Source organism: Poecile atricapillus, chromosome 1, assembly GCF_030490865.1.
Source record: "Poecile atricapillus isolate bPoeAtr1 chromosome 1, bPoeAtr1.hap1, whole genome shotgun sequence".
NCBI lineage: Eukaryota > Metazoa > Chordata > Aves > Passeriformes > Paridae > Poecile > Poecile atricapillus.
The window spans coordinates 146126493-146142712 of NC_081249.1; the positions used below are offsets into that span (position 1 = coordinate 146126493).

Here is a 16220-nt window from a genome sequence, read left to right on the forward strand (position 1 = left end):
TCATTAGCAGGATATTTAGTCAAAGACACATCCCTGCACTGTAGCATTGCCCTTTGTTAGAGAAAACGTGGCAAAGGGGAGTTAGATATCCTAATGCTGCCCAGACAACCTGCCCCAATGCAGAGGCACATCTGCACAGATTTTCAAGCAAAGCCAGCTGTCAGAAACTGCATCATCTTTCACAGAGTTGAAAAATCATCTATTCGTGCATGTCCAGATAGATAATAAAGCTGTTGTCTACAGCTGAAATTCAGATTTGGGACCTGACAAGACTCATGAGAATGGATGCCCTGCTGGGTGATTCAACACTGCCTCTATCTCTGTTTTTACATGGGGACAGTAAGGCAGCTTAAAAACTGGTAGGTGAGATTCTGGATTTTCTCCCTTTCCTGAAAAGGAAAAGAAACTTCTGGACCTGCAGATCTTTTCTCCCCCTTTTCTCAATAGGTCTTCACTTGCCTAAGTGACTTTGGTTTATCTGAAGAGTGAACTATTTGGACTGTGCCCATGCACTGATCACTCTTTATGGCTGATTATCCATTTATCTACCTGCTGATTTACCTATTTGCTCTTTTTGATAAATTAAAAACCATTACCAGATTCTATGACCCTGGCCAAGAATGACATAGACACTTATGTCTTGTCAGCTCTGGCTACCTTTCTTCACGCCATGAAAACTTGAGGCTGCAGTTGGCTGCTTAACCACACACATCCACCAACTTCTTTTTGAAGTCGATCAGTCTTCTGTAGGTAGCAACAGTTTCACAGACAGGCTAAAATCCTTGCAATTGTATTTCAGTGTGTCGCAGTGTAAGGCATTAGACTTAATTAAGATGTTGACTCTTAACTCTTCTCCTCCTTCCCTCCAACACTTAACCATGTTCTTTTACTGGCATTTCAGACTGCAGCAATATAGTATTTACTGTCTAATGACACACACAATACAGATGGAGCACCTATTTCTCCCCATCTGTGGCCACCTTACCTGCATCCTCAATGCTGAGGTTCTTCATAAGCCACTGCACAATATCAGAACCTTAACAAACAAATGAACAAAAATTTAAGAAAGCATTAGACACTGAGACCACAGGGATTGAGTGCCCTAGAGAGAGAGAACATTGAGATAGATACAATAGAATTGACATGAACTTTATTCCATCTTGCTTTTTACTTTCACTGAGGTTTCAGAATGTTTTTCCTTCTTGTGCCACACTGCAGCTACATGGTTACTGGCAGGTACTAAGTCCCATGGAGCTTTCTGTGCAATAGAAGTACACCTGAAGTCAGATAATAGTCTAATGGTTCCCTGTAACTGTTCTCTCCTATTTTTTTTCTCTCTCACCTCAGCATACACAGTTAAGTTTCTGCAAGCCCTGGTTTGCATGGAGACAAAGAAGCATTTACTGGCACCTCACACCTGTAATGTGTAGATGTAGAGAACTGAAACAGACAGGAAGGCCTTGCTCATGTCACAGACAAGCAATGCCTCAGAGAAGGAGGTGGTATTCAGAGTGCCTGCAACCACAGCCCCTGTAAGCAGTCCCCTGGTGGTGATCACACAAACTGAATGATGGCTGGGGAGAGTGAGCCTTTAAGATCCATCAGGAAATTCACTTGGTTTTCAGGGCCCATCAAGTATAATGAAAGTTGTTGCTATCTTAAAAAGAACATCACATTCTCTACGATGGATCCTCTACACGTATACAACCCCTGCTGCTTGCAATGGAGATTGCAGAAGTAGAAAACTTGTCACTGTTCATTAGGAAGGTCTGTTACCAAAATACATCGTGACAGGGCAGAAAAGTTTAGCTAAATCACATACTTAGAAAGTTAAGCTTAAAATTAAACATAACGGTGTGTACAAGTCAGCTAACTGGAGTTCTCCAAAGTCAAAGGCAATCAGCAAAGACACTTGGATGGAATATGACAAGCCCATAAGTTACGACAGCATTCATCACAACCTGAAAATGCCTTGTCTGGATGTAGACATAACACCAAGCCCTTCTCAGCATACAGACAATTTCTGGAGAAACATTTGTATTCACAGACAGTAGGGTTAATAGCCCCAGTAACACTTCATAGAATCATAGATTGGCTTGGGCTAGAAGGCACCTAAACATATCCAGTTCCAACTCCCCTGCCATGGACCAGCCTGCTCAAAGCCCATTCCAATCTTGTTCAGGCTTACAAAACAAATCCCAGATGATCTTATTTGTGTGGAGCACTTCTGAGCTCAGACATAGATGCTACTTCAAAGAGCAACCTAACCACGATGGTTGCTCCAGAAGAACATTTTGCTTTCCACAGGCTCAAAGCATCCCCATGCCCTCAGCAAACCTTAAATATAATAAAGACCAGGAGTCACAATGTGCCACAGAGAGAGACAACAGGCACTGCTAGTACCCCAGGTCTCTGTAATTATCTGCAGGTCTGACTCTCCCATACAGGTGAAACTCCCATTAGAAATGTGATCTCTACTCCACACAGAAGGGACAGCAGCTCCCACTCCCCTGACAATGGAAGTTGACCCAGAACACTACAAAGATCACCAATAAACCCTCTTCAGTCAGGCTTCAGCAGCAGGCAGCAATATGGACCTGACCTACCTCATCCCCAAGGTACCTCATTCACCAAGGCAGGTGAAACAACAGACCTGCCCCCTGCAGGGAATCAGCAGGGCTCCTGAAGATCAGGGAAGCAGCTGATTTCACTTAAATACTACGCAAACAGATGTGATCAACAAGCAGCAGCTGGGCATTGTCTCAAGCTGCCTTGAAGGTATCAGTAAATCAGATACTAAAGGATCAATCTTACAACCTTGTATTTTCAGCAGTACGGTCATTCTCCACACCTCCCAACTTCACCCAGGAGCATTTGCTGTTGCCACTATCCTATTTGGAAAGTTATCCCAGATTTTTTTAAAATTTTTTAATAGACTGAACTCTTCCTGTAACTTTGCAACCTAAGTTTGTTAATGTGCAATTTATATGCATTTTATAACTGTATCATCATTGAAGGAAAATAATGATTCTTCTTCCTTGACAGTTTCTCCTGACTGTTTCTATAGAGGGCTGACACTTTGTCTCCCCACCTCCATCTCATTAAATCAACACAACTCTTCCTGTGTCCTCTTAAGGTAGTCTCTCCCTATATTTTACCATTCAGCAATTTCTCAAATTTAAATCAACTTCTTTGCACTGAACAACTGCAGTTGGTACCTTGCAGAACAGCAAACCAATGCCTCTGGCTGTGGTGCCAGCACTTTCTTTTCTCTACTAAAACCACCTTGCCAGACGCATCCTGAGGTCACGTCATTTTTTAAAAAAAATAAATTTATTCAGAAAAATATGTACAAGGGGTGCAAAATTATCTGCTAAATGAGAAGACATCTAGGGAACACTGTTAGATGAATAACATATGGGGAATATGTTCAGAGCCATGTTGTTTTGACAAGTTTGTTAATAAAATACTCTATTTTATAAACATGGGTTTTCCCTTTTATCTTTCACAAAAATCCCAAATATTTTGAAGACAGAGCACAACACTTATGGTTAGAAAGCTAATTCAAGAAGATTCAAACTGCAGTGCTTCTATATTGTTAGAAACAAAACATCACAAAATGCTGTCTTGGTTCAAGTGAAACCAGAATCTTTCTTGGTTTTTCAGTTCACCCCCAAACAAAGAAAAAAAATCCACTGTTTCTCCTAATTTTGGTCTCTGGTCACAGGCTTGCAGTGAGCTCTTAGGCACTGTATTCCCAAGTGATGTGAGAGCTGATACCTGACAATCATCTACAGTATCGCATTGCTTTGCTCACAGGAGGTGAAGCGCTTTCTGCATGACCCCTTTCCAGATGTACAGGAACACTTCCTGACTTAGTCCTAAATCCCGCTCTGTTTCTACATAGAATGATTATGTCCCCAGCTCTAGGACACTTCTGAGGAATCTATTCAATTTCCATCAACCAACAACAAAAAATTCAAGTAATGCTGAAAGCTGGTTCCCCAGTCTTTGTCAACCTTCATAGGAAAGGTTTAAATGGGCAGGAAAGATTTAAAGGGGTAAGTAAACTGAAGGTACTGACTCAACCAGAACTCCTGTAATCAGTCACTCCAGAATATAAGCAGCACTTGAGATCAGGAATTTTAATTTGTCTCTGTTAAAAACATGAAGTCATTTCTGAATGCTGCCAAGAGCCTGGAAGATGTTATAGCTGTTCTCCAGTTGTCCTGAGGCAGACAGATTATCTTTCTGCTGAGCTTGCTGAACCATTATTTATCACCTGCCAAGACTGATTACTCACCCTTGGGACAATGACAAGTCTTTCTTTCCTCTGTTAATTACTGTCACCATTAATAGCCATGTCACTAATTAATATTCAATCATAATGAAAACTCCTTACTGTCATCTCCCATAACACCTTCAAGTTTTAGGGTTACCCTTACACATTGGCTTTGCATTTGCTTGTGGCTGCTTCTATCACTGCAGTCTACTTTCGCCCACCTAGAAATACTATTTATGCCTTTCTTCAAATGACAAAATTTAGATTTATCCTTCTAAGACACAGTGAAGATTTGAGTGATTCCTTTACCACACTGTCATCTGCCAGACCAAGACACAGATACCTCTATCTGTAAGTTTTCCAGAAAACATCATCTTCATCTCTCCTTTAGATTAAGCCTGGTGGGTGGTCCTCATGTAACTCACCTTCCCAAATAGGTATTGTCTCACATTTCACAAGCTCTTTTAGAGGACACTCAAGGAAAACTGTTGACTCTGACATGTTCCCACTGTACACTAACAGGGCATTTGAAATCTTCTAAAAACAAATAGTTGAGCATGTTTTCTTAATAGGAAGTGTTATCAAATCCAGGTAGAAGAATAGCTTCCATCTTCTCTGTGCTCTTCTCTATACATCTACATTTCCTCTGAATCAGAATGCTTAAGTTCAAGAATAGTCAACATCCTTTGAACACCTATTTCCTCCTCATCTATATAATGAAATATATCTTTTTGCCTTAGGCTCCTCTTTGAAGCTGAAGTTGCTTAACACCAACAGAATAGCTGTATTTCTACATGCAAACATATTCACAATGACCATTTATCCAGCTACGTGTTTAGAGACCAACCAGCAGTTTTATATTTATTACTATTTTCTACATTTTTGTTTCAGCCTCTGTGACCCCCTAATAGTATCTAGTGTTCTCTGCTGTCCATTGCCTGTCAACATGACAAATGAATGGTAAGACATTGAAAGATAAATTAAAAAAATTCACAAGGTGTGAGGCCATCAGCAAGATGCAGCTGGTTAGGTGAGGTAACCACCCCCTGTGTTTGATACCTTATCTACTCAACCTATGATGTTCTACCTCTTCCAGAAAATGTAGAAAGATTTTCCCATCTTTCACACGCTGAAATGACAAAGGCAGACAGGACAATGCACCATCCTCCAGCTGCTTCTAAAGATCTGCTGGCTGAAGTGGAGTCTGTACCTCTGGTTCTGAGCAAAGGAGCCAGGATCACTGTGGTCCGCTTGTCATCCAATGGACTAAATATGTCCCTGACAAGGCCTACACCTGCACACACACATGTATGTGTACACAAATGAAAAATACAGGAGTGTTTCTGAAACCTCAGCAAATGCGCGCATCTTTATTTCTCTTTTTAGGCCTGGAAAGACAACTGCTTTTTTTTTGCTGTGTCTGAAGATGGCAGAGCTGACAAGCACTGACAAGTGGAGCTCTGCAGGGATTTGACATGAGACACCAGGTGTGGCCAGGTGTGGCACCAATGACCAAGGACTAAGGTTTGTCGTGTCTCATGGGACTTGTTAAGCTGAGCCTTGACCACAAGATGCCAACAGCTGATGAGCTGGGAGATCCTGGATCTCAGATCATTCACAGCCCCACACTGCACTGGCAGATAGTATCACTGAAGCAAGGGAGGTCTTAAAAACGTTTTAAAAAACCACCTGATATTACATGAGGAAACGTGTTATACATACTTAGTTACAGAAGGATACAGAAGATTGCTTGGTTATTTCCTCTCTTTTTTTTTCAGTGTGACTGTAACTAAGATTCTCTGAACATATTTTGATCGTTTAAAAAAAATATTAAATACTTTTGCATTGCAGGGGGTGTCTTATTGGTCTGGTTGGGATAGGATTTTTTTGTTTGTTTTGTTGGTTTTTTTCCATGAAAAATGTGAACTGTTCAGCTCCTTCCTAGACCTTATCTACACACTCCATGGGCAAACAAGCCACATGCCCGGGCTCTGATGTCAATAACCTCCAAACTCACAGTCTAGACAGTCTTTTGCTGAAAGGGTAAAAATATGTCCCCCTTCCTGTCACTTCATTCTTGAAAATAGATGAACCCATTTTAGCGCCAAATTTTCCAAACAATTTGCTTCTGAACTCAGAGCAATCTTTAAATATTTTTATAAGAAAAGCAAGGGGAAAAAAAATCACAAGAAGTTGAAATGACATAAAAATAAATGCACAGGTGTATGAGTAGACACTCAAGCTGCTTTTTATGTTCCCTATCATGCCAATCACACTATTAAATGAAAATAATGTCTTGGGTCCTTCCCCAACCAGTTCTGAGTCCTTGGTAAACCTAGGACAAAGAGGTTAATTATTCCCACTTTTACCACTGGGCTTGCAAAAATAAACAAATTAACATCCCCCATGATAAAGGGCAAAATGATTTCACATAAAATTTCTCAAGGCCTTTAGCACTCTGTGCTACAATTCTTCTAACACAGAGCCCCCCACTGACATCCACAGTGATTTCAGCTAAGTTGGAAGTACAGACTGCTGCTCACAGTAGTGATTTAACACAAAGCAACAATTTTTATGGTTGGGGAAAAAGAAGAGGAACATCTAGGTCTCTCTCTAGTATTCTGTTACAAATATTGGGGAAGTGCTTTATAAAATTTACCTCCAGTAAGTACATAAATAAATACCAATGCCAACTAAAAAAAATATCTCAGCAGTTGACTCAGAAAATGTGGTAATTGCAGCTCTCCTTCATCAGCATGTGGTAATTGCACCACTCAGTGTCAGCAAGGAGCATCATCAAAGCTACAACAGCTCCGAGCTTCTAGCAATAGTAGTTTTCCTTTATGTTATACTCACTTTAAATCTTGTTGGTGAATTATTAATAACCATTAGCAGCAGGGGTGTTACCCCTTTTTGATAAAAGCAGCCAAAGTTTCTAAGGAGTCTTTTTGTTCACTGCAAACTTGAGAGCTTGAATTTACAATTTACTTTTCTTGTAATAAAAAAATTGAAAACATAGTACTCTATGTGAAATAAGAAAGAGGCTTGGTGGGAAGGTGGAATACAAAATTTGAAAGATGTAGATTTAGAATTGCAAAATCCAAATTCCTGTGTACTTTCAACACTGTTAATACCTCCTTCCTCTGACCAGCTATTCAGAGGGACTTTCGTCTTCTCATCATATTGGTCAGGCTACCAAAGTACACAGTCCCTCCACAATGCAGACCTGTAAAGGGAGATTTTCACTAGGCAGGAATCAATAAATGACATGATGGTGCAGAGCTCTGTGTGGGCTAATTTAGCCAGGTAATAAAGATAAATTAGATCTTAACATCTCAGAGATAGCACAGCCAGACTTCTTTCCTTACAAGGCTGCCCATCTGAAAACAGCTCAGGTAGCTTTACAAGGCAAGAAAGGAAGCAGCAGCAGATGTGCCTGAGGACACTGCAATGCCCTCCCATCACCAACACCTAGAAGCAGGCAGCCAGGCTGAGGAGCAGAAGGATGCCACTCACCGAGAGCCCTGGATTTAAAGCGGTGTCAGTAAGGCTGAGTTAGCAAACCTCTTAATGGATGCACAGTTAATCCCAGTGAAAGAGGTCTGCCAGGGCAGCTTAAACCGGGTCCTCAACTGGAAAAAAAGCGATACCAGCAAAAGGTCTTTTTTCCAGTTGACCTGCCCAGCTCATAAATGGTTTGGTGTAACACCAGCCACAGCGTTGTTCTCACTGCACTTGGACAGAGCTGTGTCATGTTGGCCCAGCCCTCACACCTGACATTCAGAGAGTGCTTTGACCCTCTCTAGCCTTTGCTCACACTGAGACATGCCAAGCTGTGGCCTTACCACAGTGCAGCCACACTCATTTACTCATGCTAAACACCCCTCACCTGACCTGAAAAACCTGAGCTGCCATCATGTCTGTGCTACCTAAAGACAGGCCTGGCATCCATCAACAAACACACTGGTAAAACTGAACATACACACCCTACAGAAGCCAGGATAGACCATAACCCCAGTGCAATCCCCACTGCTGCTGCTTCATTTGGCTGGAATTTGACCTAAATTAGTGATATACCGTGTGACCTGTGCCTAAATCTTATTCTCTCCTCAAATACAACTCATATCAATAATTGCTGTTACCACAAGTATGGGATGAAATTGCAAAACAAAAAGAATTAGCAGTTCTACACTTTGTGTCATTTAAATCCATACCTCCTATAACACCCACAGAAGATGAGCACATTGCCTCGAGAGCCCTTACAGAGGTGTACAAGAGGCAGGAAAGTGGTACCTTGTACTCCCAGCAGCACTAGCAACAGCATTTTGTAGTAGCACCTGAAACACCACCTTTTGCAAATCGCTAAGAACTGCGGATGTGTTGAGATGCACCTGTACACCCACAATTGATCATAAATTTCCAGCTGCTTTCCAGGGTGCTCTGCCTTTGCATTACTCAGACAACTGAAGTGGCTCATACAGCTTAGCAATTTGGCTCTCTGCCACATAGTAGTGTTTAGGCGCTGTTCCTCACGTTGTCAAAATGATCTGGCAACAAAACAGCAAAGGAAGCAACTCTGAGCACTGCTGGAATCGAGGCTTTTGAAGATTCCTGTGTCAGATCTTATTAGGGATGAAACATTTTTACTTCAATTCATGTGCACAGCCTTTAAATCAAAGGCAATGTTTCTGTCATTTCAATCATATATTAATATATTTTTAATAGCTAATTTCCTTCTCCAGGAAACAAGAAAATTGATAAAACGTAGAAGGCGAGTGGTGTATTTCAGCGTGCGACTATCAGGTCACTTCACACCACGTCCTCATTCACAAACTGAATTTCAAAGGCTGTTACATCAAGGTCCTCCTTTCCCTCACCAGTGTTGTAACAGTTTCCCTGAAAAGGTGTAAATGTCACTGAGTGAGGCAAGACAGTAAAGTGCTCTGAAAGCTATAGCATTTTAATGATTTGGCACAATATTTATTTGCTAAGAGACCTGGAATTGTAGTACTCACCTATGTCAGATTCCTATGAATTTCTGAAGTAATTCTGTATGCAGAAGTAAATTTTTAAATCTCTTACAGAGCCCTGGCCACAACAGATCTCTCCCAGGATCACACACTTCTGTGTTAACTGCAGTGTGATCTTCTGTGATTTCTATTACAGAGAAGGGTAGCTACCTTCATCAAATCCTCTAAGAAAGCAACTTCCTCCTGACACATTGCTACTCTTTTTTCCCCCTCATGTTCTCCAGGAAAGGTTGAGAGCCACACACAGTGTTTGCAGTGATGCAGTAATAGTCACATTACCTGGAAAATTAAATGACCCAATGTCTGTAACTCTCTTCCCTCCAGGAGTTCATTGTTCTAAAAATAAAATAATCAATATTGTACAGCTTTCCTACCCCTTTTCCTGCTAGGTCTTTCAATCACATACAATGCTGGCTGCCCTGGAGTGCAGTTGGCTCACTGAGCTCCGTACTGGTGCGGCAGTCAATCAAAGACAATTCTCCAGCAGGATTAAGGTAGCACATGTGATTTCTTTTAGTCAATGGTGAAGCCAAATGCATTACAACTCTATAGCAATTGCTGACAATTTACTTAGTGCCATGCAAAACAAAGAGACAGTATTGGCACTAACACTAGAGGCCTTATTTTAAGCAGGGCTCCTTAAGCCATGTATTAAAGGGACTTCTACTGGCAAGGAATAGTTGATTTTGCTGGCAACAGCTTGCTCCAGCATTTCAAGTTTGGGCAGAGATATGTAACAGTGGGAATTTAAAATTTTCAGAACAATTTAATGATGACACTGAAACAACCAACAAGTTCAAATCTGTTTGCCATAATTAACAAGTTCAAAATAGGTAAATTATTTTTTCTTAATTTCACAAGGATGTGCAAAATACAAACAGTAAAAACATCTCTTATGTACCTATATTTAAAAATTACATTTCCTGTCTGGTGAATTTTCCAAGTTTATTTTACCAAGTAACCTCTGAAAGTAAGAAGCATTTTGAGAAGCTGAAAGCACTGAACAACTACCCTTCAGTTTAAATAATTGAATCTAATGTCAAATGTCAAATGTCTAAGATACATGGTATCTTAGAACTTCAAAATATCTGTCAGTGAATTTCAGATAACATTTTGTTTTTATTCTAAGATATAGAGAATCTAGCAAAATATTTTCCTTCTTTTTTTTCCCCTCCAAGAATTTGAAAACCAACATTTTATTTAACTCCTCTCAATACAAGTATGGATTTGGAGTTGGAAAAGTTGATGGGTTGCTCCAAATAAGCAGTGATTTCTGATAGCAACAGGTTCTGAAAGTGGGATGGGCACAGCTGTGTATTTGGTTGCTACCCAAGGCCAAAGCACAGCCTTCATAAAGCCATTTGCTGCGTAGTGAGGATCAGCCTTGATCAGAGAAGCTCTTTTGTTTTAGAGAGCTTTGTCGTGCAACACCTGCCAGCAGTGAGACAAAGCTGACAGTGCTGCTGCTTTCCTACTGCCATCCAACAGTGCCCCGGTCTGAGACTCAGCAGCTTCACTCACTTCTTTCTGGAAACCTCACAAACATCAGGGTAAGTGTTTTACCGTCCCCACAGACTCTTGACAAACCCAGTCTGGTTTGGCTCTCTAGAAATATATTCCTGGGCACATCAGCTGCTCTGTGCACTCTGACTTCAGCTGTGTCCTGGTGAGTGTGGCAGGAACAACGTCGGACTTTACAGTGTTTCTCAGCAGTTTGCCTGGGCAGATTTGCACAGAACAGGATTGTAACACAGTGAAACACATGCATGCTCCTTTTAGTTTCTGAACAGTAAAGCTCAAAATCCTTTCTATGTTAAGCAAAAGCTTTTTCTTAGGCCACCAACACTGCGTTCCATAAGGTCTCAGTATTTTCACTCATCAGAAGTTCTGGGAGAGAACCCCTAAAATACCTTCAGAAAGTAGTTTCACGAGTGACTGTAGAAACTAGAACAAGGTAAATACTCTAGCAAAAACAAACAAACAAATATTCCCGTAAACATCAAAATGAAAAAACTCAGCAGGAGCAAACATCTCCCCGGTGTCCACCCAAGGCTCGTGTGCTCGCCCCGCAGTCGCCAGGGCCGGCTCCGGTGGGAGCGGCGATGCCGCAGGGCCCCGCCAGGGGGCGCTGCGCGAGCACGGACCGCGGGGACAGCGGGGAGCGCGCGGGGCGGCGACAGACCGGGCCTGAGCGGTGGCCACCGACCGCCAGGGCTGGCCCACAGGAGTGAGCACAGCTGCTGGAAACCTGCTTCACAACGTCCCGGGCACCGGCCACCGAGCCCGGACCGAAACACCTGGATTTTGTGGCAAACCGACGCTTATTGCAAGGAAAACAAACCTTTCCTGCTATTACAAATATTCTTCCGATGCTTTCGGATCGTTCTCATTTCACACCAATCTTCTCAGTTAAAATGCATATCGCTCCGTCCCTCGTTTCACCTTTTGTCCATCCTGCATCCTCCTTGCCCCACGCCCCCGGTGGCAGGCGGGAGGCTGAGCTCAGCCCGCATCCCTCCCCGACAGCAGCCGCGGGGCCGGGCGGGCAGGCGGCCGGGAGGTGGCGGCGCTGCCCGCGGAATGGGAGCGGTGCTGTTATCCATGGAATGGGAGCGGTGGTGTTATCCATGGAATGGGAGCGGTGGTGTTACCATGGAATGGGAGCGGTGCTGTTATCCATGGAATGGGAGCGGTGCTGTTATCCATGGAATGGGAGCGGTGGTGTTATCCATGGAATGGGAGCGGTGGTGTTATCCATGGAATGGGAGCGGTGGTGTTATCCATGGAATGGGAGCGGTGGTGTTATCCATGGAATGGGAGCGGTGCTGTTATCCATGGAATGGGAGCGGTGGTGTTACCATGGAATGGGAGCGGTGCTGTTATCCATGGAATGGGAGCGGTGGTGTTATCCATGGAATGGGAGCGGTGGTGTTATCCATGGAATGGGAGTGGTGGTGTTATCCATGGAATGGGAGCGGTGGTGTTATCCATGGAATGGGAGCGGTGGTGTTACCCGTGGAATGGGGGGCAGCGCTGGGGCCGCGGGGTTCCGGGCACAGGCATCTGCCCCCAAAGCAAAGCTGCCCGCTGCCGGCTCTCCGGGAACCACCGTGGGAGGCGAGGCCGCTGGAAAACCAGATTGAGCCCACACCCCTCTTCTAAGTTCCGCTCATCGTGTTCAGACGTGACTGATTTCAGAGGTAAGGACAGCAAACACAGACTACAGGCGGAAAGAAGCCGGGACTGTCCTGTCCTTTCCACTCCCCAGGAGACAGATGGGAGAGAGAGAGGAGCACTGTGTCCACTGAAGCCACTCACAGGGAAGAGAATCGGGAGGAAAAGGTTCCAGGCGGTCAAGAGACAGAATTGCAATAAAACTGTAAAATACAACAGCTTGCACCATCAGGTTGTATCTGAGAACAAGCATGTGAAGGCAGAGCAGGGGAATACCTTTTTTTATCCTCTGCTTGCTTTTCACTTTCACCCCAGCACCACACGCTCAGAAGGAACACATTCAGATGTGCGATGTCCTCTTTTTCCTCAACGAGTCACCAGTATCTTGCATCAAGTCCCCGAGAAAGATGACAACAAAGCAGACACAGCACTCCTGTCCCACTGGCCAGGGAGAGCTGGCAAGCAGTGGCCTGTCCCAGCACAGCCAGCTCACAGGCCTGCTCCCAGAACAAAGTCGGGTACACGTGGAAATATTTGCAGGACAGACTAAGAATGCTGAGTGTTTTACTATGCTATAGACCTTGTCTTTTATGAACAAATTCACTTATGTGGCGCAGGGGAGGCAAAGGCAAAGCCTGGGCACAAGAAGAAAACTCATATGGCGGTATATCTGTAACCTGAACTTCTTTTGTTCTCCCAGAGGAAAGTAAAACGTCTAAAAAAGGTTTAAAGCTATGACCTTATGAATTAAGCTGAATCAAGAGAGAGGAAATGTAAGCAGCAAAAGGTACAGAATGTATTGAGTTTTGAAGTTTTGAAGAAAAAAATAAATGTTGGAAGTATTACAGCAAATCCGTCTGCCTAGCAATGTAATAGAAACAAGTAAAGAAAGTCAGATCCAAAAAGAGATCATGTTAAACTGAGGGGAAAGAAATTATAAAGAAGTCACTTCTGACTAACAAAATGTTTTGTCACATAGAAGCAGACACTAAAAAATAGATAAAAATACAGGAATCTATGGCTTTGTCTCTGTATACTGATAATAGTTCCTCCTCAGGAACACAACTGAGAGATTAATTGCTGGATTGTTCATTGTATGATCCCCTCTGCAAGAATAAACATGATGTTTGGAGGATTTGGGACCAGAAATCCCACTGTACAAAAAGCAAGGTAACTCAGTGACACCGGATTAGGTGGAAGAATCGTGAATATGCATATAATGTTGCACATGCTACATCAATCTCAGTACAAAATACTCTTCCAAAGGCCATATAAAAAAATTACAGGTCAAATTAACTCTGACACATCAAAGGCATCCCAAGTGGTATTATATTTTTCTATGAAAACATAAAATTACCAAGTCTGAAACCCAGAGTTATACTGGAAAGGAATTGTCTTTCCTCCTCATCCACATGGTAATGTGTGTAGAATAACTCTGACCACACCTCATATTCCTTGGCTAAAAACTGCCGAATTTCTTCAGACAAATGCAATCACACTGGTCCAACAGGGCTGTCTGTGCCTTCTCCTGCCCTTGCTGTATCCAGCATTTTGGGTATTGTAGCAACTGCCTTGCTAATGGCACTGTCACAACTCTGATGAAGCCAGCTGAAAGCATGACAGGTCACTTTTTACAACCATGGTATCTCACAAGCTCAGCAGATTCTGTCCAACATAGTGATTTATTCTGAAATAAGCTTCTCAGCCTGTTCGCACTCCATTAGTTTATGCTTCATGTACATGGCAAGTTAGAAGGGGGAAAGAGTAGTAGAAGTCAATGGAGAAAATATACAAGAAGCAAGAGGATAAGCCTGTAAAAAACAGGCCCAAGGAATAAGAACATAGATGTTGAAAACTACAGGTATACAAAAATAAATTTTGCTTACAAAATCTAAGTGGTCAAATGCTAATCTAAGATATGTGAACATGCTTTCCATTGAATTCTGTAATATTCCATACATATACCTGAATGTGAGACATAAATAATGGCAAAGTTCTTTTCTGCCACTGGATGCACTTGGACTTCATCAGGGAAATCCAAACTTCCATTCTGGTACATTTCTGTATGGCTTGGGAACGACCACATATAATGTTCCTGAAGGACAAATATATGGCTGGAGAAAGTGTAATGTCTTTTAGGAGAGCTGTAAAGAATAATTAATTCATGTTTACTTAACACTGGAAAACATAAAATGCCTTGCAGCTTCATAGTGTTGAACATTAATACCAATTCTTGCCAATGTTCCCCCAGTCCTATTCTCATATGCAGAATCCCCACTCTGTAAAGGCTCATTTCTGGTTTTACTTTCACAGACTGAAACCTGTCGGTGCTGTGCAAATTTTGCTAACACTATTCTCAGAGCAAACTACAGTAGGTCCCAAGGCAGGTAACTCAGAATATTGTTTCCAACTTGAGAGAACAAATTGAAAGAGCAGTATTTACATTATGCTGCCAGCTTATTCACAGGCTGTCTTGTGCAAGCATGATCAGACTATACAACACGGTCATGCAAATTTGAAACCAAGCATGCAATCAAGTAACAGCTTCCCTTCATGGCTCTGACCACACTTGCTGCAAAACCCAAGCAAAGGCTGCCAGACTGTGGCTAAAATAACAATTTGCTGCCACGAGCTGGTCTGGTGAGAGAAGAGGTTAAAGCAAGAGATGATATTTGCTTCCTAAAGTCATGAGGGGGGTCTTTTATGCATTTAAATTTGAAAACAGATAGTCATGTCACAGATGTGGAGATGACAGCCTTATTATAAAGTGCAGTACAACATGACAAATTATTGACCTACTTCTTAAAGAAACTTCTCTCATGGCAGTGACTTATCCTCATCCTTCAACACACCCTCCCAGTATCCAATATTACAAGATACAATCAGCATCTCCAGTTTTCCCTCAATGTCCCACTAAAAAAAATAAAATCAATCTTTCTTCAAATTACACTTATAAAACCCAGAATGCTCATCTGGCAAACTGACTGTGTTTCTGCCAGAGATGCTTTTGGTGTTACGACTTTAATTCTCCTTAGATTTAGACCTGGGTCTTAAAAATACCTGTCATAGCAGGTCTTGTAAGTCCAAGTCTGGAGTCTGCTCTTGTTAGGTTTCACTGAGGCTATCAGTTCACATAAAAAAATAAGCCCTTTCTGCATGTGGATCAGATTGGCATGGCAAGGTTTTGGCAGCAGGAGGGCTACACATGTGGCTTCTGTGAGAAGCTGCTGGAAGTTTCCCCTGCGTCCGACGGAACCAGTGCCTGCTGGCTCCAAGAGGGGTCTGCCACTGGCGTAGGCTAAGCCCATCAGTGGAAGTTATAGTGTCTCTGGGACAAGGTTATTAAGATATTTGGGTTCATTTCTCATTACCCTACTCTGATTTGATTTGAAATAAATTCATTTAATTTCCCCAGGTAGAGTCTGTTTTGCCCATGACAGTAACTGGTGAGTGATCTCTCCCTGTTCTGGTCTTAACCTGTGAGACTTTTGTTACATTTTCTCTCTCCTGTCCAGCTGAGGAGGAATGATGGTGCATTGGTGGACTCCTGGTGTCCAGCCAAGGTCAGCCTGCTACAAGACATTACAGAAACCTCCAGAAGAAATAGGAAAAAGGCCAACAACTTGTAGCCTCTCCCTAGTGACTGCATTTTATGAGTAGACCATAAACAGATCAAAAGAACACAATTTAAGATACTTATTTATACATGGTTAAACTGTTCTCCCGCTCTTCCT

At 42.5% G+C, this 16220-nt stretch overlaps 1 protein-coding gene across 1 annotated transcript in view; it reads right to left on the bottom strand.

Annotated features, from left to right (window-relative positions):
- RGS6 (regulator of G protein signaling 6) overlaps positions 1-16220 on the bottom strand; it is a 263848-nt gene that overhangs the window by 73542 nt on the left and 174086 nt on the right. The window contains exon 4 of the mRNA XM_058860035.1: positions 986-1036. Coding sequence (XP_058716018.1) covers positions 986-1036 — 51 coding nt within the window. The remainder of the gene's footprint in view (positions 1-985; positions 1037-16220) is intronic.